At 33.8% G+C, this 26250-nt stretch overlaps 1 protein-coding gene across 1 annotated transcript in view; it reads right to left on the bottom strand.

Moving 5' to 3' along the window:
• Positions 1 to 26250, bottom strand: part of LOC143067517 (histidine ammonia-lyase-like) — a 48993-nt gene that overhangs the window by 12518 nt on the left and 10225 nt on the right. Inside the window, exons 9-20 of the mRNA XM_076240836.1 lie at positions 25023 to 25162; positions 19474 to 19521; positions 19216 to 19267; positions 18330 to 18425; positions 17904 to 17999; positions 17483 to 17541; positions 15451 to 15531; positions 11550 to 11615; positions 10706 to 10784; positions 8925 to 9011; positions 8136 to 8270; positions 7497 to 7605 (exon numbers count right to left, since the gene is read on the bottom strand). Coding sequence (XP_076096951.1) covers positions 7497 to 7605; positions 8136 to 8270; positions 8925 to 9011; positions 10706 to 10784; positions 11550 to 11615; positions 15451 to 15531; positions 17483 to 17541; positions 17904 to 17999; positions 18330 to 18425; positions 19216 to 19267; positions 19474 to 19521; positions 25023 to 25162 — 1048 coding nt within the window. The remainder of the gene's footprint in view (positions 1 to 7496; positions 7606 to 8135; positions 8271 to 8924; positions 9012 to 10705; positions 10785 to 11549; positions 11616 to 15450; positions 15532 to 17482; positions 17542 to 17903; positions 18000 to 18329; positions 18426 to 19215; positions 19268 to 19473; positions 19522 to 25022; positions 25163 to 26250) is intronic.

The following is a 26250-nucleotide window of genomic DNA, read 5'->3' as shown; positions in this document are numbered from 1 at the left end:
TTATAAGTGAATAGGTAACGAATAGGTAACGAATAGGTAACAGGGTATTAACCGAGCGCTGGAACGGGTACATGCGCTCTAATAGGGTCATTTCGTCTCTAAGATCATATTGTTACCTCCAGAGACATGAACACAATTAAAACACGATTTATTTCAAGGTGCAACGTATACTTACCCCGCTCATTAAAAGCGAATAAGGAACAAATAAGTAACAGGGTATTATCCGAGCGCTGGAACGGGTACATGCACGCTAATAGAGTCATTTTATCTCTGAGAAGACATTGTTTCCACCAGAGACATAGACACAATTGAAAATCCTTTTCTAAAAGGTGCAACGTACAACAAACGTATTATAAGTGAATAGGTAACGAATAGGTAACGAATAGGTAACAAGGTATTAACCGAGCGCTGGAACGGGTACATGCACGCTAATAGGGTCATTTCATCTCTAATTACACATTGTTACCACCAGAGACATGAACACAAGTGAAAATCCTTTTCTAAAAGGTGCAACGTACAACAAACGTATTTAAAGCGAATAAGTAACGAATAGGTAACGAATAGGTAACACGGTATTAACTGAGCGCTGGAACGGGTACATATGCGCTAATAGGGTCATTTCATCTCTAAGAACACATTGTTACCACCAGAGACATGAACACAATTGAAAATCCTCTTCTAAAAGGTGCAACGTACAACAAACGTATTATAAGTGAATAGGTAACGAATAGGTAACGAATAGGTTACGAATAGGTAACAGGATATTAACCGAGCGCTGGAACGGGTACATGCGCGCTAATAGGGTCATTTCATCTCTTAGAACACATTGTTACCACCAGAGACATGGACACAATTGAAAATATTTTTCTTAAAGGTGCAACGTACAACAAACGTATTATAAGTGAATAGGTAACGAATAGGTAACGAATAGGTAACAGGGTATTAACCGAGCACTGGAACGGGTACATGCGCTCTAATAGGATCATTTCGTCTCTAAGAACACATTGTTACCACCAGAGACATGAACACAAATAAAAAACGATTTATTTCAAGGTGCAACGTATACTTACCCCGCGCATTAAAAGCGAATAAGGAACGAATAGGTAACATAGTATTATCCGAGCGCTGGAACGGGTACATGCACGCTAATAGGGTCATTTCATCTCTAATTACACATTGTTACCTCCAGAGACATGAACACAAGTGAAAATCCTTTTCTAAAAGGTGCAACGTACAACAAATGTATTATAAGTGAATAGGTAACGAATAGGTAACGAATAGGTAACAGGGTATTATCCGAGTGCTGGAACGGGTACATGCGCGCTAAGAGGGTCATTTCATCTCTAAGAACACATTGTTACCACCAGAGACATGAACACAATTGAAAATCCTTTTCTAAAAGGTGCAACCTACAACAAACGTATTATAAGTGAATAGGTAACGAATAGGTAACGAATAGGTAACAGGGTATTAACCGAGCGGTGGAACGGGTACATTCGCGCTAATAGGGTCATTTCATCTCTAAGAACACATTGTTACCACCAGAGACATGGACACAATTGAAAATCCTTTTCTAAAAGGTGCAACGTACATCAAACGTATTATAAGTGAATAGGTAACGAATAGGTAACAGGGTATTAACCGAGCGCTGGAACGGGTACATGCACGCTAATAGGGTCATTTCATCTCTAATTACACATTGTTACCACCAGAGACATGAACACAAGTAAAAATCCTTTTCTAAAAAGTGCAACGTACAGCAAACGTATATAAAGCGAATAAGTAACGAATAGGTCACAGGGTATTAACCGAGCGCTGGAACGGGTACATATGCGCTAATAGGGTCATTTCATCTCTAAGAACACATTGTTACCACCAGAGACATGAACACAATTAAAAAACGATTTATTTCAAGGTGCAACGTATACTTACCCCGCGCATTAAAAGCGAATAAGGAACGAATAAGTAACAGGGTATTATCCGAGCGCTGGAACGGGTATTTGCACGCTAATAGGGTCATTTCATCTCTAATTACACATTGTTACCACCAGAGACATGAACACAAGTAAAAATCCTTTTCTAAAAAGTGCAACGTACAACAAACGTATATAAAGCGAATAAGTAACGAATAGGTAACGAATAGGTAACAGAGTATTAACCGAGCGCTGGAACGGGTACATATGCGCTAATAGGGTCATTTCATCTCTAAGAACACATTGTTACCACCAGAGACATGAACACAATTGAAAATCCTTTTCTAAAAGGTGCAACGTACAACAAATGTATTATAAGTGAATAGGTAACGAATAGGTAAGTAATAGGTAACAGGGTATTAACCGAGCGCTGGAACGGGTAAATGCGCGCTAATAGGGTCATTTCATCTCTTAGAACACATTATTACCACAAGAGATATGAACACAATTGAAAATCCGTTTCTTAAAGGTGCAACGTACAACAAACGTATTAAAAGCGAATAAGTAACGAATAGGTAACAGGGTATTAACCGAGCGCTGGAACGGGTACATGCATGCTAATAGGGTCATTTCATCTCTAATTACACATTGTTACCACCAGAGACATGAACACAAGTGAAAATCCTTTTCTAAAAGGTGCAACGTACAACAAACGTATTATAAGTGAATAGGTAACGAATAGGTAACGAATAGGTAACAGGGTATTAACCGAGCGTTGGAACGGGTACATGCGCTCTAATAGGGTCATTTCTTCTCTAAGAACACATTGTTACCACCAGAGACATGAACACAATTAAAAAACGATTTATTTCAAGGTGCAACGTATACTTACCCCACGCATTAAAAGCGAATAAGGAACGAATAAGTAACAGGGTATTATCCGAGCGCTGGAACGGGTACATATGCGCTTATAGAGTTATATCACCTCTAAGAACCCAAATCTACCACCAGAGACAACAAAACAATTGAAAATCATGTTTTAAAAGGTGCAACGTATGATACACGTATTATAAGCGAATTATAAGCGAGTGATGGAACGAATTAAACAAGGTAATAGCATGCTCCGAAACGATGTACACCCTGCTAACATGTTTAACCCCACCACATTATGTTGATATGTGCCTGTCCCTAGACAAGAGCCTGAAATTAAGTAGTTATCGTTTGTTTTTGTGTTACATATTTGTTTTCCGTAATTTTTTTGTATATGAAATACGGCCGTTAGTTTTGTTGTTTGAATTGTTTGAAATTGTCATATCTGGGCCTTTTATAGGTGACTACACGGTTTGGGCTATGCTCATTGTTGAAGGCCGTACATTGACCTATAGTTGATAGTTTCTGTGTCATTTTGGTCTATTGTGGGTTGTTGTCTCATTGGCAATTATACCACATCTTTTTTTTTTATGCAAGCGCTAACACGGTGATTTCATCCCTTCGAGCCAAGATCCATCTTCAAACATACGGACATAAAGCAGTTAAAAGGTAGAACGTATAAAAATCAAATAAGGAACAAATGAGTATCGAACATAAAGTAAAAGGATCGGTTGAGCACAAACACATATAAATAGGTCATAAAAAGATCATTTTACCTCAACAAATTTAGAACTAGTACCAGATATAAGAGTATAAACAACAAGAAGTAATTGTAACAGGATGCTGTTACGAAGTCTCCCAAACAAAGCTCCCATAACTCGCAATTCATATGGTCCCATGTTCATTTGATTTGATTTTTTGTCCCATACAAGAATATATATGGCTTACTGGTGGGGATCTCCACCATTTACAAGTATTCAAACAGGAGGGGGTGGTGGTGACCCCCAGGGACTTTACCTACATTTCATTTTATTTGTTTTATTGTCCCCTACAAGAATATATATGGTTTAGGGGTGGGGATGTTGACCGTTTACAAGTTTTCAAACAAGAGGGGGTGGGATGACCCCCTCAGGACTTCCCTTTCATCTCATTTATTTGTTTTATTGTCCCCTACAAGAACATATATGGTTTAGGGGTGGGGATCTGGACCATTTACAAGATAATAGTACATTCTCAAATTGAACGGGGTGGGGGTGACCCCAAGGAACTTCCATTTAATTTCATTTGATTAGTTTTATTGTCTCTTACAAGAATATATATAGTTTAGGGGTGGGGATGTTGACCGTTTACAAGTTTTCAAACAAGAGGGGGTGGGGTGACCCCCTAGGGACTTTCCTTTTATTTCATTTCATTTGTTTTATTGTCCCCTACAAGAATATTTATGGTTTAGGGGTGGGGATCTGGACCATTTACAAGATAATAGTACATTCTCAAATTGATTGGGGTGGGGGTGGCCCCCAGGAACTTCCATTTAATTTCATTTGATTAGTTTTATTGTCCCTTACAAGAATATATATAGTTTAGGGGTGGGGATGTTGACCGTTTATAAGTTTTCAAACAAGAGGAGGTGGGGTGACCCCCAGGAACTTCCATTTAATTTCATTTGATTAGTTTTATTGTCCCGTACAAGAATATATATGGTTTAGGGGTGGGGATCTGGACCGTTTACAAGACAATAGCACATTCTAAAATTGAACGGGGTGGGGATGACCCCCGGGGAATTCCATTTAATTTCATTTGATTAGTTTTATCGTCCTATTCAAGAACATATATGGTTTAGGGGTGGGATCTGGACCGTTTACAAGATAATAGTACATTCTCAAATTGAACGGAGTGGGGGTGACCCCCAGGAATTTTTATTTAATTTCATTTGATTAATTTTCATGTCCCATACAAGAATATATATGGTTTAGGGGTGGGTATCTGGACCGTTTACAAGTTAAAAGCATATTCTCGAATTGAAGGGGGTAGGGATGACCCCCCAGGGACTCATGGGAATCATATTTCATGTGATTTGTTTTATTGTCCTTTAATCATTTCTGAAGACTGCATGTATCTATCACTTACAGTTTTCAAGTTATATTCATTTGAAAATTTTAGAAAAATAAAATCCCATAGGGTTCTATAGTAAACCCCTCCCTTCTTTCTGCCCCCCAAAATACCCCTTAATAGACCCCAATGCACAAATGAGCGATTGATGGCTCACCTAGACATATTAGTCTAACATTTTATGAAACCCTAAGTAAATCTGACAAGTAGTTTTGGAGAAATGCTGCGGACAAGTTCATTTTTAAAGTGGCGGAAGAAGAAGAGGAAGAAGAGGAAGAAGAAGAATAATAATTAATCAAAAAGGGGAAAGGATATTAAAAATCGAATAAGTAACGAATAGGTAACGATAGGGAATAGGGAATAAGTAACGAATAGGTAACGAATAGGGAATAGGGAATAGGTAACGAATAGGTAACGAATAGGGAATAGGGAATAGGTAACGAATAGGGAATAGGGAATAGGTAACGAATAGGGAATAGGTAACCAACTTGACGTCCATAATTTTTATACGTGTGCATGTAAAACAAATGTCTTGGTAGAAGGGTCGCGAGATGTTACATGGATCTTAATTATAGGTGCAAAAAAAAATTTATACACCATATCATGATTTCGACAATTTATGTATTTTCAATGATGTTAGGGATCGAAACGGTATTTGGAAGGCGATACAATTTACCTCCATTTAGGATAGACTCTTGAATTTTAAAGAGTCGAAATAGGATGAACGAATCATATACACCCGAAGGACGATACAATACAAGCCCAAACGACAAAATATAAACAAGTCTAAATTGAAAACAACGTTCAAACCTATGATTGCGTTGGATAAAAACCGCAACTTTTATACCTGTGCATGTAAAACAAATGTCTTGGTAGAGGGGTCTAAATACAGCACAAACAACATTTTCCAAAAGAGTAAAAAGTGAAAAGTATATTTTAACAAAACGCATTTGACTAACAGGTCGAACAACTGATGTTCTTAAACCCTGCTGACTGCCATTGGCGATTGCAAAATAAATTGATCACGAGATGTTACATGGATATATATAGACATATAGATATAAACAAGTCTAAATTGAATTTTAAAGAGTCAAATTAGGATGAACGGACTATATAAACCGGAGGGAAAATATAATACAAACCCAAACGGAATAAATATAAACACAGTCTTAATTGAAAACAACGTTCCAACCTATGATTGCGTTGGATAAAAACCGCAATTTTTATACGTGTCCATGTAACAAATTTCATTGTAGAGGGGTCTAAATACAGCACAAACAACATTTTCCAAAAGACTAAAAGAGTAAAAAAAATATATTTTAACAATACGCATTAGACTAGCAGGTCGAACAACTGATGTTCATAAACCCTGCTGATTGCCATTGATTATACACGTCTAAACATGTGACATCTTTATGACAGACATTCTACATTGGATAACACGTGACTATACAGGGCGAACACAATATATATATAATGCTTCTCAAAAAAGATCTTGAAAGCAAACTTTTGTTCTTCCCTCATCGAGATTTGAACCCTTGCGTCTGTGATATCGCAACACTAATCGACCACCTAGGCTACACAAAAATATAGCTTTCGGTGGTCGGTGTAAAGCCTTTTTTCGTCGGCTTTATCTAGGGTTGTAACACAGTGAATGATGTATAGTGGCAAGCAGATGGTGTACCTTTCAGATCAGCTATTTTGTCTGTTGTAAAGATGATTATGTTAATTAACATGCCGCCACATCAAATATATACACACACCATTAAATACGAAAAAAATACGGTAAAAATGTAAATGTTGAGATAAATTTATAAAGTTGACAAGTTGACATGATAAATACAGCAACTTGAAAGGATAAAACCAATATAAGCTATGGAAGTTTAATCAATATTACGAGGATGAAATTATAAGGGGAATCAAAATAAAAAGTCGTACAAACATAGATTAATTGATTGAATGATTTCTTTATGCCGCATCAGCACAAAAAAAGCTTTATCTCGGCGATATGAATGACAGAAAACACTTTGGCTAAAAAGGGGAAATATCAAGGGGAAAAAAACAGCAGTCCACATAATACAGTACAGATATTTATAAAAAAAAAAATACACAAAAACCCTACAACAATTAGATGGTAACTAATGTGCACAGGGGAGAAAGCAGTTTCCCTCTGGCGGCACCCTCTTTTTTTATCATGACAATCATTCATCTGGTGATAACTTGCATTCGGTGGTTATAATTGACGGAGTACGTTGACCAAGAGAGTCAATCAATATCAATCAAATAAAAATGGCGTCAATACACCGTCAATACAACTTTAGAGATTTAAAATTACGAAAATGCCTGTTCCAAGTCAGGAATATGACATTTGTTATCCATTCGTTTGATGTGTTTGAGCTTTTAATTTTGTCATTTGGTTTTGAATTTTCCTCGGAGTTTTTTGTTTTTTGATTCAATAGTTACATTATTACCCGTATGCAAATCATGTTTGTTAATTGTTTTGTTGTTGTATTTTCGTGTACGCATGTGTTTTGTTAAGAAAACTCGTCTTGTGTAATTTGTGCGAACCTTCTAGAGGCCAGTTCTAAATGACTGTATACGTACCTTACTACACTCCGTACTAATTTATAGACCTCTTCTAAGGGTGGTGTAGATTTCAAGGGACGAAGAAATTCCATGGCTTGGCAAGCTGATAACAGTTCAATAGCAATAACTAAAATGTAAAAGCACCATTTTAAAGAAAAAATGTACTTAATATTTCAAAATATAATTTGCAAAATACACATGTTGTGCTCATGGTAATCCTGAAAAGACATTGTCTGCTTCTCATTTGAAATTTGAAAAACAATAACGATACTTACCTTTTAAAAATCATGCATCGAATAATATTCTTTTATTCTTACAAATGTTAACACTCGTCTGCGATTTTCTCCAAATGCATCTCTTTTACAAAAAAAGGTATCGCTCAACATAAGAAACTCTTTTGTTCGATTCGCACTTTAAATAGACTGTGAACGACTTGATTTAATGATGTAAGTGTAATGGAGATAAGATAACTAGATATTCATTATGTTTTTTTGAGTTTGTCTGAAGTGTATCTAACTTCGAAAAATAAACATTTGAAAACAAACCAACCGAATATCAATTTATTTATGAAACAAATGGATAACAGATATTACAAGATATTAAAAAATCCAGAAAAACATAAACATCAAGGGGAGCAAAAGCCCGTATTATTCCTACCCTGTTCAACATGTTCTACCACTCGTAAACATTTTCTAGCCGCAAATCCACCCATAGACACGTGATCTTCTGTGCCAGCACTTGTTGTCAATGAATCCACTGATGCAGGATGGCACAAAACTTTATTTTCACTGACTGAAAACCAAATATTGTAAATTATAAATTAGATAATGGTCGATTTGGAGAATGTCCTTTGCAGTGACATATTATTTATTCGCAATTATCATTTTAATTATACAAAAATAAAACATTACCATGATTAATGAAAAGAAGAAAAGTCTTCTGATACTGAACGGTCTTAAAAATATTCGAAAGATTTTAACTGATTTGAAAGTTTTTCTAAATGAAACGCCAGAGTAGCATGATATGCCCGACCTACAAATAGATGAAAACATTGAATGCACATTTAATTTCTGATTAAATTTTCTGAAAAAACCTGTCAGACAAAATATATAATTAGATGATATGTCCATGACTTAAATTTCCATTCACTATTTGGCGTCATTCTTAGGGAGGACTAAACCATAACCAAGTGGTGTTTGAAATTTCTATTGCACTTTTGAGAACTTCTCATTAATTAGAGAAACCAGCTAACAAGCAGATTACTGGAGCAGTAGCAAATAGATATTCGTTTCTATATCTAAATGCTATCAATTCCATTTCCATTTTGTGCAATAATAAGGTGAATAAAATAACTTTACAATGTATGAAAATCCTAATGTTGCTATTACCGAGTTTGTCAAGTTTCTTTTTTCTTGCATTAACTTTCATGTAGCAGTATAATATTACCTAAAGCAGCTGCAGTACAATGTGCAATCATAAACCCGGAATTGAGTCCTCCTTCCGGTGTAAGGAAAGCTGGGAGCTCACTGTAAGCTAATCAGAAGATTGAAAATAGTATTTGCGCAAATTCTTATAAGTTTTGTGAATACACAGAAACGATCGTTAAAAGTTTAACTTCTCATTAAATAAAATATGTGAAACTCGATCATTGGTAGAAGATGAGGAAAAAACAGGAAACATAAATTGCTTCGTTAACCTTGAACTTCCATCAAGTTCAATTGCTTTATTCTTTTTGACCTTTTCCAGGCGCGTAGCTACGTTAACCTCAAAACGCCCGGGCGTACACTTGAATTTTGTCAAAAAAATATTTCAATTTAAAGAAAATAAAAATAACTTGTCAGAAGCACATCAGCTTTATAATTTTTTCTCCGTTGGCTTGTAATTGTGGATAAAATTGACGAAATTTACTTTCAGTCAAATGGTATCATATCATTTATTTGTTCTTTTCTGTCAAGTCTGAAGCTACTGTGAGTTTTGTACTCCCTTCCCTTTTGTTTCAAGCAATCCTTTATCTCCTTAGAATCGTTTTGTGGTTTAGTTTTGTTGAGCCTGTGACATACATTTGTATTTATGACGCCAAAGCGCGACATAGCGATCCTATATGGCTTTTTATAAATTATCAATGCATCAATCTTCATAAATTGTCATAAAACTTGGGCCAAAACTAGTAGTACTCCAGATCAAGAAAAAATATCTAAAGAAAATGTTGGATTTGTTAACAATCCTGTAATGGACTGATTAATGGATTCACTTTTTGCAGGAGGAATCCTTGACACAAAAAAACAGGATTCCACAGAACCCTTTACGATATCTAATATTGCACCTGAACATCTCTGAAGATTAATGTTCATTTACGAAATTTGGAAATAGAAAGGTGATTTTGTTGGTTAATTGCTTTACCCTCACAGCTCTTTTAAAACATATTTAAAAGCTACTGGTTTTGAAATTATCTCTGAATCCAATGACTATTATATTTCAAATTAACCAAATGAATAATTTAACATAACAAATAAACCATTTAGGTTGTAAAGTATGTTGCTACTGATGAGTTTTTAATGACAGGAATGGTATTCATTCTCGATAACTCATTAGCTTCCGGGGGCCTCGCTCCCTAAATCTAATATATTACCAGAAATTGTTTGACATGGATCAGTTTGGGGTCCTCAGACCCCTCGGCAAGGTTGGGGCGTACACGTTAAAATGACCTAGCTACGCCACTGTTTTCTCATATTTGTTTTTGTTTTAGATCATTAAATTTTCATTTAAAAACGTGGTGATGCGTTATTGGTTGATTTTCTATGGTAGGTTTTTTTTTTTTTTTTCGGTCCCAAACATTTTTATTCGGGTTCTTTAATGGTTAACATTTTCTGATTTATTGCTTCGTTGCAGTCATACATATCTTTACTGATTTCTATCAGGATAATAGTAGTATTTCCCTTTTCCGGCATTATGTTGTCCTTTTGTGTTCCCTAGAAGGCAGCCGTGTGCACTCATTTAGTATTATATTTTATCATGTCTTGAGCATTTTCACAAAAATAAAGTATAATTGTTTACAGGCTGCCAAAGAACTTGCACAAATTATAATAAGTATGGTTATTGCAACATTAGTTTAACTTCCAATTGTTATATTAAAGATCATTATTTCCGTAGGCTTATGTTTTTTTTTTAAATATGACATTTTTTAGAAACTTTTAGCTTTAGAATTTTTGATGAATACAAAATTATACCTGGATTGACAAGTCTTTCTATTCTTCTTTCACTCATGTTGGCTAATTCGTGCACACCTATAGCTAAATAGTCTAAAGCCTGTAAAGCACGAATAAAGAAGTGGGAAAGCAGAAAGAATAAAAAGATACCAGGATTATAATTTAGTACGCCAGACGCGCGTTTCGTCTACATAAGACTCGTCAGTGACGCTCATATCAAAATAACATATACGAAACGTAGTAATGAGGGGAAAAAATTTAATCATGTACGTATACACATTCGCCATTTGTTTGATCATGTACTCAGTTCTTTGGCCTAGATCAAATATGATACAAGGTAAATAAGTCCATTAGGTAATTTTGTCGAGTGATTTGGGGTTATTTCCAAAATGTGCAAAGAACAAAAAATGGCATTTCAGATTGCAATTTTTCTTTTGCATATTTATATATAAGATATGATTTTTGTAAGCATAAGATCTGTTACAATGTGATTTAAGACGAAATTCGAATATCGAATTAACGATAATTAGTTATTTATTATTTATGTATACCAAGTCATATATAAAACAGAAAGAAAAAAAAGCGTTTTAAAAAACAAATAGCTACATACCAAGCCTAACTGTGTCTCAATTGAATGATGAATATGATATTAGTCCACACGGGAGATACATTATTAATAGTAAATATACAATTTATGTGACAATTTAATTTTTCTCTCTACAAATGAGTAGAGAAACAAGCCAATGGTTAATTATAAAGGAATATGTGTAATATTTATAACAAATTGCAGGAAATCGTCAAGAAACAGTTGTTGCTTATGCAACAGTTGTACTTAAATTTTGTTTGAAACTATTTCCCACAATACCTTTGCCGGATATTCTCCATGGAAATTTCCTCCTGAAATAATCTCCATTCTCTCTGCAAATACCATCTTGAACTTGTTGAGGATAAACTTAATGCTTGATTAAACTTTAATTACTTGGTATATATAATAATTATAATCATAAGTATAAGTTGTAATAGATTTTATATATAATCAACTTTATGAAATTTGGAATCAGCATTGACCCATTTATGCTCGGATGCAAAGATTGCAACTTCCTCTTCCAATGTTGGTAAGTCTTTAGGTCTTTTGGTTTCTACGTTATGTATTTTGCACCCAATTTTTATTTACGTCGAACGTACTTGATGAACACGTGCGTGTGCATTGAAATCGGTAGCATACGTCACATGGAATTGACAACTCGCAATCTAAACATGTAATGAAAGTGTATGGGACAGCAGCCGAGACTAAAAAAAATATGTATGATCATAAACCCATTTATTTGTTATTTCATTTACTTTCAGGCAATTTAAACTTTCTTAGTTCCATTGGATTCTTTTTTTAATATGTACTAGAACACACCCGTGATATCGCGGGTCCGTGACTGAATTAAAGTATATAACTATGCGCAAGCATTAAATTTATTTTAGTACTAGTATTGTCATCTGATAAAGTCATGCCGATTATAAGATTCACAGTTTTCTCTGCTTTCAAATCTTTCTGTTTGAACCCGCCTAACTGGAACTTATCAATTATTGGTAATATTAATTATTTGGAAAACAAAAGGTCCTGGAATCGAGTATTTTTTAATCAATTTGCATTGCCCTATATTAGTTATAAATAAAGTTGAATTCTTTGATTCGCTGTTTTATGTCATGCCCGCTTAGAAATTGAAAACTGTACCTATACGCCTTATTTTTAGTCCAGATTTTAAGTATTCGTATTGTTATCTTAGAAAGTCTTACTGATTAAAATACTACAATAGGTAACAATTCGAAAATTTAGTAGTGTCAACCCTGTGATTATGACCCGTATATATAGCATATTAATCCTGAATACACCGTTTTTTGGTGCGCCTGTCAGATGCGGAACATACAGATAAGGTAATAGGTAACAGGTGAATATACTATTGGTATCGGTATCGGACTCGACCCGGAACTTCTTAATTATTGGCAATATTAATTACGTGGTATACAAAAGGGCCTAAAGTGGTGTCATTTTTAATCTACACCTTAGTACTATATTAGTTATAGAATGAAATTCAAAACAGTGTAGCTATGGCCATTCATTGACTGGGGAAAATTAGGTGAACGTTCGTCTGTAATGCCCACTGCTCACGACGTACTTATCATAGAAATTTAAACTGTGAGGTCACCAAAGGTTCTAAACGCCTAAATAAAATAATTAAAAATACTAATCAGGAATAACCTTTGTAATTTGAAAATAAATAAAAATGGCCTTCAACACGGAGTCTTGGCTCACACCGAACAGCAAGCTATAAAGGTTGAATACTTAAAATTCTTTACTTGATTTTTTGTTATGGTTTGACCATCAATTTTCCTAATATGATATCGCACGTTCTTTCAGATTAATTTTTTGACTTAATTGGCTTTAAAAGTTACAATGCATGATGTCGTCTGTTTATGTAGTTCATATGTGTTTTTCGTTTCTCGTTGGTTTTCCCGTTTGAATGGTTTTACACTAGTAGTTTTGGGGCCCTCTATAACTTGCTGTTCGGTGTGAGCCAAGGCTCCGTGTTGCAGGTCGTACCTTGACCTATAATGGTTTACTTTTATGAATTATTACTTGGGAGGAGAGTTGTCTCATTGGCACTCATACCACATCTTCCTATATCTATCTATATCTATACATTTTTTTTTTCAACAAAAGAATACATCACAAGAATATAAGTTTTGTATGAAACGTGAGAAATTGTGTTGGACTTGAAAATAAGGCAAAGTGACAAATATCTGAAAGAATCAATGAATCGTTTTATGGTATTAAACAAAGAAATCAAATGATTTTTTAATTATCCAAAACTCTTCACAAACAAAACCCACATGTATACGCATTGAATAAATAGTAGGCCATTCTTAAATGATCACACCGTAGAAGTAGTTGTGCTCTTAATCAATGAGATATTTTGTGAATTAACCCCATCAACTTAATAGTTTTTTTTTACAATGGATAAACCTATTTTTTTATTATTATTAAATAATATCATCTCTGAACATTATTATTCTTATAAATGACACGGTTGTATGTGATGATTATAATAAATATTTAAAACAAATTCCTTTCAAGCTTTGTAAAAAGAAAGTTTCATTTTATGTATCGGAATGTGTAACAAGTGAATATTTCAATCCCCACTGGAAGGCCTCTGACAGACTGGGTGAGCATAACATCATAGCCGTTGACAAACAAGTTACAACCTACAAACGTTTTACTGTCGACCACACTGTTATGCAATTAATTCTATATAAAGTTGAATTCTTTGATTCGTCGTTTTTACGTGATGACGGCTGACAAATTGGACCTCGTAATTTTAGTATTATAGATATCGTCAATGGATCATATATCAAAATGAAATATACAAAGTGTCTACATAAGTTACGAAAGTAGTTTCTGTAACATTGTCTATAAGTGTAAACCCAGGGGGAAATGATTCTAACGGACCAATCACATTAACAAGCGAGCTTCGTACTCACTAAAATTTAAAAGATAAAGGCTAAAATTAAAGAACCTTAGTGAGCACGCTCACATACCCCACGTCCCCACATTGTCATTGGAGAAATAAAATATGTGTAAGAAAAAAAAATTGTATAAGAAAAAAAAATTGAGTCATAATTTCCTGTCAATATGCACATAGTTTGTCCTTATTATCTACAAAGTTTTTATGAAATTATGTTGTGTGGTTTCAGAGGAGTTGCGATGACAAACTGTTGCAGAAGTACATTGAAACAAATAAGTTCAAAGGGGTGCAACTCCTAGAAAAAAAATTGAATCATAATTTCCAGTCGATATGCACATCTACAAAGTATGTCCTTATTATCTGAAAAGGTTTCATGAAATACTGTTGTGTGGTTTGAGAGGAGTTGCGATGACAAAAGGTTGCAGAAGTATATTGGGCAAATATGTTCAAAGGGGCGTAACTCCTGGAAAAAAATTGAATCGTAATTTCCTGTCGATATGCACATCTACGTAGTATGTCCTTATTATCTGAAAAGGTTTCATGAAATTCTGTTGTGTGGTTTGAGAGGAGTTGCGATGACAAACTGTTGCAGTAGTACATTAAAGTAAATAAGTTCAAAGGGGCGTAACTCCTAGAAAAAAATTGAATCGCAATTTCCTGTCGATATGCACATCTACGTAGTATGTCCTTATTATCTGAAAAGGTTTCATGAAATTCTGTTGTGTGGTTTGAGAGGAGTTGCGATGACAAACTGTTGCAGTAGTACATTAAAGTAAATAAGTTCAAAGGGGCGTAACTCCTAGAAAAAAAATTGAATCGCAATTTCCCGTCGATATGCACAACTACATAGTATGTCCTTATTATCTGAAAAGGTTTCGTGAAATTCTGTTGTGTGGTTTGAGAGGAGTTGCGATGACAAACTGTTGCAGTAGTACATTAAAGTAAATAAGTTCAAAGGGGCGTAACTCCTAGAAAAAAAATTGAATAGCAATTTCCCGTCGATATGCACAACTACATAGTATGTCCTTATTATCTGAAAAGGTTTCGTGAAATTCTGTTGTGTGGTTTGAGAGGAGTTGCGATGACAAGAAACAGGACTGACGGACTGACGGACGGACGGACGGACGGACGGACGGGTCAAAAACATTATACCCTCCGCAACCCGTTGCGTGGGGTATAAAAAGTAATTGCATTATGATACATTCGCATATTTACCAGTATATTGAATATATGTTAATACTAAAAGGATACAGGGTTATCTGTTGCACTATTTACTTCTGTGGTTAAAATTCCTCTCACAAAATCTATAGTGTCATTTACAATACCATGGACCTACAAAATATCACAATGTCATTCGAATAACAAAACTAGAGAATAAGGTTTTAAAGTATCAGATTTTTAGCTCACCTGGCCCAAAGGGCCAAGTGAGCTTTTCTCATCACTTGGTGTCCGTCGTCGTCGTTAACTTTTACAAAAATCTTCTCTGAAACTACAGGGTCAAATTTAACCAAACTTGGCCACAAGCATCCTTGGGGTATCTAGTTTTTTTTTTTTTAAATGTGTCCGATGATCCGGCCAACCAACCAAGACGGTCGCCGTGGCTAAAAATAAAACATGGGGTAAAATGTAGATTTTGGCTTATATCTCTGAAACCAAAGCATTTAGAGTAAATCTGACATGAGGTAAAATTGTTTATCAGGTCAAGATTTATCTGCCCTGACATCTTCAGATAAATCGGAGAACCCTTTGTTGGGTTGCTGCCCCTAAATTGGTAATTTTAAAGAAAATTTGCCGTTTTTGGTTATTATCTTGAATATTATTATAGATAGCAAAGTAACATCTACAAATAAGTCAAATGACCAAAAGGGTCAATGCAAATTCTTGGTAAACTACTTAAGGTCAAAATGCTAACCCTCTTTAGAGCCTCTAGTTTATGGTATTATAATCGGTGTTCCCTGTTTTTTTTATCATTCATAAAATTGCAAATCACGGCTTTGTGACGTCAGTATGCTTGACCCAGTGTTAATAACTGTGACACTGACTTATGTCCGGCCTCATAATGTTTGACCCGATGTTAATAAGTTTGACACGAATTTCTCAAGTCGACTACTGTTTCGCTGATAAAAAAAAAGAAGAAGAAAACAATTGTTTCCATAATGAAATAAACGCAAATTCAATCCGAATAATCGATTGTCAGATTTCGTCATATTGACAATGTGAAATATCAGTTGCTCAACACATTATAAAGCGTTTAACTCATTGGCTGCCCTCACCTCAACAGAAGCTTTATAGTGTAACTTGCAGTTTTACAGAATCAAAAAGCAGGACATCAATCTGATACAGATCCTGATGCCAACCTTCGATTACAATGATATGTAAATACAGATCCTGATGCCAACCTTCGCTTACAATGATATGAAAATACAGATCCTGATGCCAACCTTCCCTTACAATCATATGAAAATACAGATCCTGATGCCAACCTTAGCTTACAATGATATGAAAATACAGATCCTGATGCCAACCGTCGCTTACAATGATATGAAAATATAGATCCTGGTGCCAACCTTCGCTTACAATGATATGAAAATACAGATCCTGATGCCAACCTTCGCTTACAATGATATGAAAATACAGATCCTGATGCCAACCTTCGCTTACAATGATATGAAAATACAGATCCCGATGCCAACCTTCGCTTACAATGATATGAAAATATAGATCCTGATGCCAACCTTCGCTTACAATGGTATGAAAATACAGATCCTGATGCCAACCTTCGCTTACAATGATATGAAAATACAAATCCTGATGCCAACCTTTGCTTACAATGATATGAAAACGCTCCGTTCGTTCTTCCAATTACTTTTAAAAGACCTTCAGGATCCTCTGGTTTTGTTGTAATGACACACACCTTCAAACATTTTGCGGCAGAAATTTCTTTGGTTGATTTGATCATTACCAGAACAGAAAGTACAATGTTGTGATTTTAGATACCTCTGAGCTAAGGATCTGTATATCAGATTGGCAGAAAACCTGCTCATCGATACAAACAAACTCATCATTGAGTTTCAGGTTGATGCAAATTCTTGATAAACTACTTGAGGCCAAAATGCTAACCCGATGCGGGATGGACGAACGGGCGCCGTGCAGACTGGAAAAAATGGTATCCTACTCTATCATAGGCCGAAAAACAAAACAAAAAATGCATTGTGGCAAAAAAAACCTACAATGATCTGTATCAGATATTCTTATCTGTATCGAATGAGGAAGGTAGTCTTACCTGAGGACAACACCTTAATGTATAAGCATCTTGTACTCTATCACAAAATCGATGACTTTCTACAAAGTAAAAGTAACAAAGTAACGTATCTATTGAAATTGATCGATATTAATTTGTATTCAGCTGATGGTTACTAAAACTGTATCGTCTAACTTCGGGGAAAAAACTTGAAAGATATTAAATGCACATTTATCAATAGATATGTTTACTCATTATGAAATCGACAAATGTTCACTGCAGAAGCACCACCACGAAGATACCCAATACTGATCAATTAAATCACTAGACAACGAGAATAACAACAGATTTTTACAATAAAGTTTATCCCAATTAACATGCACTGTGCTTACAATGTTTATATAATATATCTTGAGTCTATATCGTGTTATATGAAAAGTAATTAGTTTAAAAAAAATGTTACCTGCTATTTCTGAAGGGTGTGTGTCCGAATGTAATAGAGATCTCAATCTACTGGCCACATTTATCTGACCTTTGTGGGGTCGTACACTCTGAATATCTTTAAAATATTATGATTCAGTCTATAGTAAGGGCTTTACATATATATGAATTAATATACTGTGTATAATGAAAAATCAAAATAGGATAAAATATACGTCAAAATAAAACATAGCATGTGTAATTTTCTCTTAAAATATTTGAAATAACATTACATAATTGACAGTTTATTTAATCTTATTGAAATACAAATTATGTATGATTATTAACAAAGCGTTGATACAAGATAGAAATTATAAACAGATTGCAGTTAAAAAGACATAAAGACTTTTTTTTTATTTCAAGAGTGTGTTGCTTGCTGTAATTTTTTTGGTATAAAAGTTCTACTTACTACTGTCGAAAGCTCTGGTGGATCCTTTAAGAACATCCAAGGTAAATGCAGCTACTACATCAGCTTGTCTCGCTATTGACTCGGCACGTTCTACAGCTAAATAGTAAATATACGGTTTAAAAGAAAATGTTAGAGAAAATACTTGGACTAACCTTATTTATACTTAAACAAAATTAAGCGAACCCTGCGTTTAGCTTGCATGCAGTTTGCATCGGCGGAGGACATTTTAGCGCATTGATAGGACAGTATAGCGAAAAAAATCGTTTTGGACAGTATAGCGAAAAAAATCGGACGTTTTAGCGCTAAAGTATAACCCATTTTAGCGCAAGATTTTTAAGTCATTTCAACAAAAAATTAAATTATCAATGACCATTTTAATGACAGAAATTAATTCATAGTAGAATATTAAATTCATATAGTATCAAGACAGCACAGCATTAAACTATTTTGTCCATTGAATACAATTTTCGTTAATACGGTTCCGTTCTCTATTCTATAATGTCTGAACTAAAATGACCACTAGTACTTTTAAATTCTTCGCTAAAATGTCTTCCGCCCGTTCTTCGTGACATCATGGGAGAATGTGGGGTGGTGTTTTTTTTAAATTACTCAGAACTATTGATTCAGTGTGAATTTATATGTCCATTTTCACTGAACTAGTACATATTTTTGTTTAGGAGTCACCTGAAGCCTCCGGTTGCGGGATTTTCTCGCTGTGTTGAAGACCCATTGATGGCCATAAGCTGTTTGTGCTCTTTGGTCTGGTTAGTGACTCTTTGACAAATTCCCCGTTTCCATTCTCAATTTTATGTATCTACAACATTTCAACTCTCCCGTCTGACCTTTTATCAAGTTTTCGAAATATCTCATTAAAATAACCGCTTACCTTCCGCTCCGAGGGCTGCAATCAACTGAGTTCCATTAATAAGAGCTAGTCCCTAGTGATAAATATGCATTTAATTATAGAGGGTGATCTCGAAACACATAAAAGAGAAAGCCATAAATCAGTTATGGAGCGTGAAATTCATTTATGTAAGCTTTTCGTATTTTTTTATATGTATAATTTTCTGTCTAATAAAGTTTTTATAATAATGATATAATTATCATCACCAACTGCATAAGTATGAAATAAAGGCCTCTTTACCTCTTTAGGTCCAAGCTTTATTGGCTCCAAATTGTTGAACTCTAAAACCTACAAATATGCATGTTATACTGTTTGAATTTAATTAATGGAAGTTTAATGAATATATAAGGTTGATCAGTATACGCTACATGTTCGTTCAAAGTGTACATGGTAACGGGCATAATCTCCAAGTATGGAGCTTTTTGGTTTTCATATCACAAGCGAGTAAGATTTGCTTTTCCAGATTTTTTGGCTTTCAACAAAATACACTTGGTCGATACCACAGTTTATTTGTTGAACTCCGATATGATCAGTCGTGTTGTCGATATTCAGCACTTAGTTAACACAATTTGTATATTTCTTTCTAAAAACAACGGTTGATGAAATTATAACTTTAACATAAATAAGGTACCAATCTCTGCAGGCAAAAAAATGCACCTGTCGGAATTGAGAGAATTGACTCGAACCTTTGCTTATTTTTGTTGGTTTTTTTTCTGTTTTTGTTTTATAAAAGTAAGAAGAGTTTGTATGTCTCTCCACCAGAGACCAAAATGACGTAGAAATTAACAACTAGAGGTTTAACTTTTGTAAATATAGACAATGCAATTTCACATAGGAACTCATTTTACGGCTAAAACTGTACCATTTTACTATGAAGTTTCGTAAAAAAAATATAATCTGGAATGGAAAGCTCATAACATGCACTACTATTGTTTTCAAAGGTAAAAATAAAGGGCTGTACGGCATGTTTTTAACCTTTATATGCCCCGAACTTCTAAGAGTTTAAACTTATACTAATATTTAGTACTGTCACTTTTGGTCTTCATCAGAATTCAATATGGCCGCTATTCATGTGTATTTAACATTTATACTGGTAACATTCTCATAGCAAGTTCTGTCTCTACGAGATGAAACATAGAGATCATATCTGGGAACCAGTAGGTAAACAAAACAAATTGTCTATGAATATTATAGGCATGGTTTTGGGAAACAACTGTATTTACAAAGTGCAACCCAGACGGTCTTCAACAATGAGCAAATCAATACTGCATAGTAAGCTATAAAAGACCCGAAATAACAAATGTAAAACAATTCAAACGAGAAAACAAGCAGACAGATTTATGTAAAATAACAATATAACGAAAAGCAAAATTAATATACATAAAGCGACAAACAACACCCACTGTTAAGCATATAAACAACTTTCATATATGCCATTTAAACATTAACAGTATGCGGTACAAGTTTGATGAACTTAAACCAATTCTACTTGATAAAATTGTTGACTGTCTGATTATTTCTGAGACCAAATTAGACTCTTCTTTTAAAGACTCCTTATTTGAAGTCGATGGGTATAAACTACAGCGAAGAGACCGTACTGACCATGGAGGAGGTATAGCTACTTTCATGCGAGCTGACATACCAGCCAGAAGAAGACTTGACATTGAATGTAAGACTCTTGAAAACATTGTATATGAGATTACTCTTGATAAAACTAAATGGTTAATTTATGCTATTTATCGTCCACCATCAATGGCGAATAATATTTTTTATGACTCCATAAATATACTATTAGATAAAGGTTTCAAATTTATAGAAAATTATATGGTTATTGGTGATCTTAACTATGATTTTATGGTTAAAAACAAATCACAAATACTGGAGGATATATGTAACATTTTTGATCTGTCAAATATAGTGAAAAAACCTACATGCTATATGAAAGGGTAATGAACCATCACTTGTAGATGTTATTCTTACAAACAGAACAACTCTTTGTTTCAAAACACTGAATTTTAACACTGGTGTTAGTGATTGTCATCATATGATATCTACTTTTATAAAAGGTCATACACCTAATTGTGTAAACAGTAAGACACAATACAGAAGTTTTAAATCTTTTAATGTTGATAATTATATTAATGATCTTGATAATATAAATTTTTTACATGATTCAGATGAATGTATAGATGATATAAATTTGGTTTATAATGATTTTGAAACAAAAGTCTCTGATGTGATAAATTGTCATGCACCAATGAAATACAGATACCCTCGAAAAAACTCAGTACCATATATGAACAGAGAACTAAGAAAAGCTATTTTTCACAAACAAATGCTGAGAACAAAATTTGAAAAATACAAAACAAGCAAAACTTGGGAAGCATATAGAAGACAAAGAAATATGGTCACAAAATTAAAAAGAAAATCAGTGAACATTTATTTTCAAGAAAGATGTGCTGGAGGACAAAAATCAAAACACTTTTATAGCACAGTCAAACCATTTTTATCTAAAAAATCTACCTGTAGCCAACAAAAAATTGTACTTGTGGATGATAATAAGATTTTAAACGACACTAAAGATGTCTGTGACAACTTTAATACTTTTTTTGTTAATGTTGCCAATGACATAGGCAAAGGTACTATTTTTGAAGAAAAAACACATCCGAGTATTTTAAAAATTAAATCTCACATACAACATGATAAACCTTTTGATTTTAAACCTATACATGTTGACACAGTAAACAAACTTGTGAAAAAGATCAATATAAAAAAAGCTACTGGCGTAGATCAAATATCATCTAAACTACTACGAGCTGGTGCACCAGTACTCAACAAACACATAACAACATTAATAAATAACACCATAGAATCCAGTGAGTTTCCCAACAGACTCAAAGAAGCTCAGGTTGTACCATTACATAAAAAGAATGATCCACTGGATAAAAAGAACTATAGACCTGTGAGCATTTTACCAACAATTTCAAAAGTCTATGAAATGGTTATGTCTGACCAGTTAACTGAATTTTTTGAGAACATATTTCATGCTTTTTTATGTGCATTCAGAAAAGGTCATGGATGTCAGACAACTTTGCTGAGACTCCTTGAGGATTGGAAAACAGCTTTGGATAATAATATGTATGTGGCAGCTATTCTTATGGATCTTTCGAAAGCTTTTGACTGTTTACCTCATGATATTCTTTTAAGTAAATTATCTGCCTACGGTCTTTCTTCTAAATCAGTGAAATTACTTCAAAATTATCTTACAGATCGTAGGCAACAAATCAAACTTCAGGGAGTACTCAGCAGTTGGGCTGACATCCAGAAAGGGGTACCCCAAGGCTCAATCCTGGGGCCCCTATTATTTAATATTTTTATAAACGACATATTTTATTTTATTGAACATGGTACCTTGTATAATTATGCAGATGACAATACTCTGTCTTATGCTGACAATGATTTTGATAATTTATTATGTACACTCGAAAGAGAAAGTGCTGTTTTAATTGACTGGTTCAGATTTAATTGTATGCAGGCAAATCCTGACAAATTCCAAGCCATTGCAGTTGGAAATAAAACATTTGCAAAAAAGCCTGTTTTTAATATACAGTCAGCAAAAATATCCTGTGATGAGATTGTCAAACTTTTGGGTATTGATATTGACTATCAACTTAATTTCAATCACCACATTAAAAATATTTGTCGTAAAGCATCCCAACAACTGAATGTTTTAAAGCGCATTGGCTGCTACCTTACTAAATTGAATAAACTGACAATTTTCCACACATTTATTTTATCTAATTTTAATTTTTGTCCTTTGGCATGGCATTTTTGCAACAAAAATAACACCACCAAATTGGAAAAAAATCAGGAAAGGGCTTTACGATTTATATATGAAGACTATGTTAGTTCATATGATGAACTACTTTTACGAGCAAAGGTTCCATCACTGAAAATAAGACGTATGCGTAACATGGCTATTGAGTGTTTTAAAATTTTATATAAATTGTCACCACCATGCTTACATGATTTAGTTGTTTTGAAAGACAGTAAATATAATTTTAGATATTCTAATATTGTAGATATACCTAGGGTCCGAACAACAACCTATGGTAAGAACTCTTTTAAATACACAGCTGCTGTTTTATGGAATGATCTACCTGATGATTTTAGAAAAATTGCTAATTTTAGTCAGTTCAAAAATATTTTAAAGTCATGGAATGGAAATGACTGTAAGTGCACAGTTTGTGCAGACTTTTAGTTTATATATTATGAAAATTTATTTACCATCTAGATCATATCCCATTTTTTCAATTTTTTATGCTAAGCATTTTTACCAGCTTTTATGCCTAGTTTACACTTATATGCTTTTAGCCTTAATACCTAACTTATGCTTATATTCTGCTTATAGTGCTTCATTTTTGTGCTGTGATATTTATTGCATGTGTACTATATTATGTATTGTATTGTTATAAATGTTGTACTGTTAAATAATGTCTCATATGTCGGTTAAAAGCTCATTAGAGCTTATGTTTGTCTATGTTTTATATACCATGCCGACTCTAAATAAAGCTTATTTATTTATTTATGAATAACATGCTTCTGACGTGTTTGTTGTTGTTCAAAAAAAAATTATTCAAAAGTTAGTTGGTGATTCTTGACATTTAAAAATTAAGTCACTGACCAACCCTGCTAGACTCGTGCTAAAAACAAATAACTATTTGTGACCTTTAAATATAACAAATTCTAGAATTTGTATCTTACAATTTAAATTTAATGATTATTATAAAGAACAAGAGGATAACTTATATTTTATATACATAGAATGATTATTGTCAGAAAAATAATCTAAGGAACATGCAAAATCAAAGTTATAATGAGTGCATGGAGATCGACATAGCATATATCACACATAAATAATAAAAGAGAGTATTAAATGGGGGGAAAACATATCTGTTTACATGAGTATTAGGAAATAAAATATAAAAATCTTAAATATAAAAATGACTATCAGTAATCATTCAAAAAGAAACATTGTTCAGATTGCAGAGAAACCTGTGTATTGTCAAAGATCGATTGTTGAAACCAATATGTTTTTTCAAAGTCCTATTTTTTTCTATTTGAGGTAAGTACATGTATACCACACATTTCCCTTCATTCCTTTATGACTGATGTGTTTTTATACTACTGCTTATATTTTTTTCCGTATATATTAAAAGTTGCCTTTTGGTAGCTGATATCAAGGATTTAAACTAAAAGGTAAATAACCATGTCATCGAAATTCAATAAATAAGATTGACGTACAATCACCCGCACTATACAAGGACAATGTTCATTGAACATCGGTATACTACTGTTGCCTTTATTCATGTGGGAATTTAACCTTCATTAAATTAACGGGTCTTATCAGAGAGCAGATGCTGGATAGTTAGCGGCATATGTACACCTACATGAAGAGCTGCGAGATCAAACGCATTTATTTTAGGTTAAACCCACATGGCAATAACGATCTTTCACCTTAAGAACACGTTGCAAGGTTTGTATAAGGCAAATAAGGTGATCTTACAAAGCAGATGTCCCAAGAGAACACCAGGCACCAATATTTATATGATATCTAAAATAGCAACAATAATGAAACAAGAGTTTTTATTTCTGTTATTTATTACTTTTTAATGTATTATTGTTGACACAATTACTTCCATTATTGTATCTGATTTATATGCTCTTTATGACCCATGTAATTTGGAAAAATAGAATATTTATTCTATTCAAGTAAAAAGAGAACTTACATATTTTGCATCAGCCCATCCACTTTTAGGACTCCACATTTTACCCTCCCCCATCATTCCAAGGGCTAGATGCGATAGTGGTGCCAAATCTCCACTGGCACCTACTGTTCCCTTTTCTGGTATCCACGGTAAACATGAGGCTAGGTTTTAAAAATGTTACAAATCTTCAGTAAAAGAAAATTATAAAAAAATCTTATACACATAATATCAACCGTCGGATAGTATTAGTTACATAGTGTGCTAGTGACCTAATACGGTATACATGGGGTCAGTAAATTCCATATGGGGTGACAGCGAAGCTCGAATATATATGGGGTCAGTAAATTCCATATGGGGTGAGAGCGAAGCTCGAATCCCCATATGGAATTTACTGACCCCATATATGCCGTATTAGGTCACTAGCACACTATGTAACGAATTTATCTTACCGACTATCTTTAGTGTAAAATTTAGACTAGTGACCTATCAAATTGAGCAAGTCTTCAGTACTGTTAGCATTAAGAAACTACTTTCATTGATCCTACAAAAACAGATGCCAGCAATAACAACTTAATAGGTTTAAATGTGTTTTATGAATTTATTTCAATCTTAATCATCAATTTCTTCGTCTGTTGAACCTTTAAGATTTTTCTCAGTACCGTTTTGTTTTTGGAAAGATTAGAACTTGTTATAAATCTTTACTAAGGCACCTGCCTCCCTAACAACACGACAGGTTAACTACTGTAACTAAATGTATTCACACTGAAATATAGTTCCCTATGGTTCTCATGTATGTGCACATAATACTCATATAAACTGAAAAATGGATATATTATTGGAGCAGTTCATTTAAGAATGTATGTCATTAAGGTGTGTTCATTTGCAGACTGTTTATTGATTAGTTTGATTAAGTAATTGAGTATTGATACAATAATAGTTTGATTGACAACTGTCATTACCACTAAACAATCAGAGACAAGGTGGACCTTTAATTACAATGCCCCACCTCCTAAACTGTCAATCAAATTGACCACATTACCTATCAACCTAAGTCTTACATAATTATACAGACCCAATGCAATATACAGTGTACAATATACATCTCAATAAACAAATATTTGACCTCATAATTGAATACACAAATGTATATATTAGATGTTTGATATATATAAGGATGATTTATTTATTGCCTATTACTTTTGTAAATTGATCTACATTACTTAAAGTGATTCTGTAAATTATATCTGAA

Source organism: Mytilus galloprovincialis, chromosome 1, assembly GCF_965363235.1.
Source record: "Mytilus galloprovincialis chromosome 1, xbMytGall1.hap1.1, whole genome shotgun sequence".
NCBI lineage: Eukaryota > Metazoa > Mollusca > Bivalvia > Mytilida > Mytilidae > Mytilus > Mytilus galloprovincialis.
Note: the sequence above shows the minus strand (reverse complement) of the source record. Positions and strands in the feature narration are given on the sequence as shown.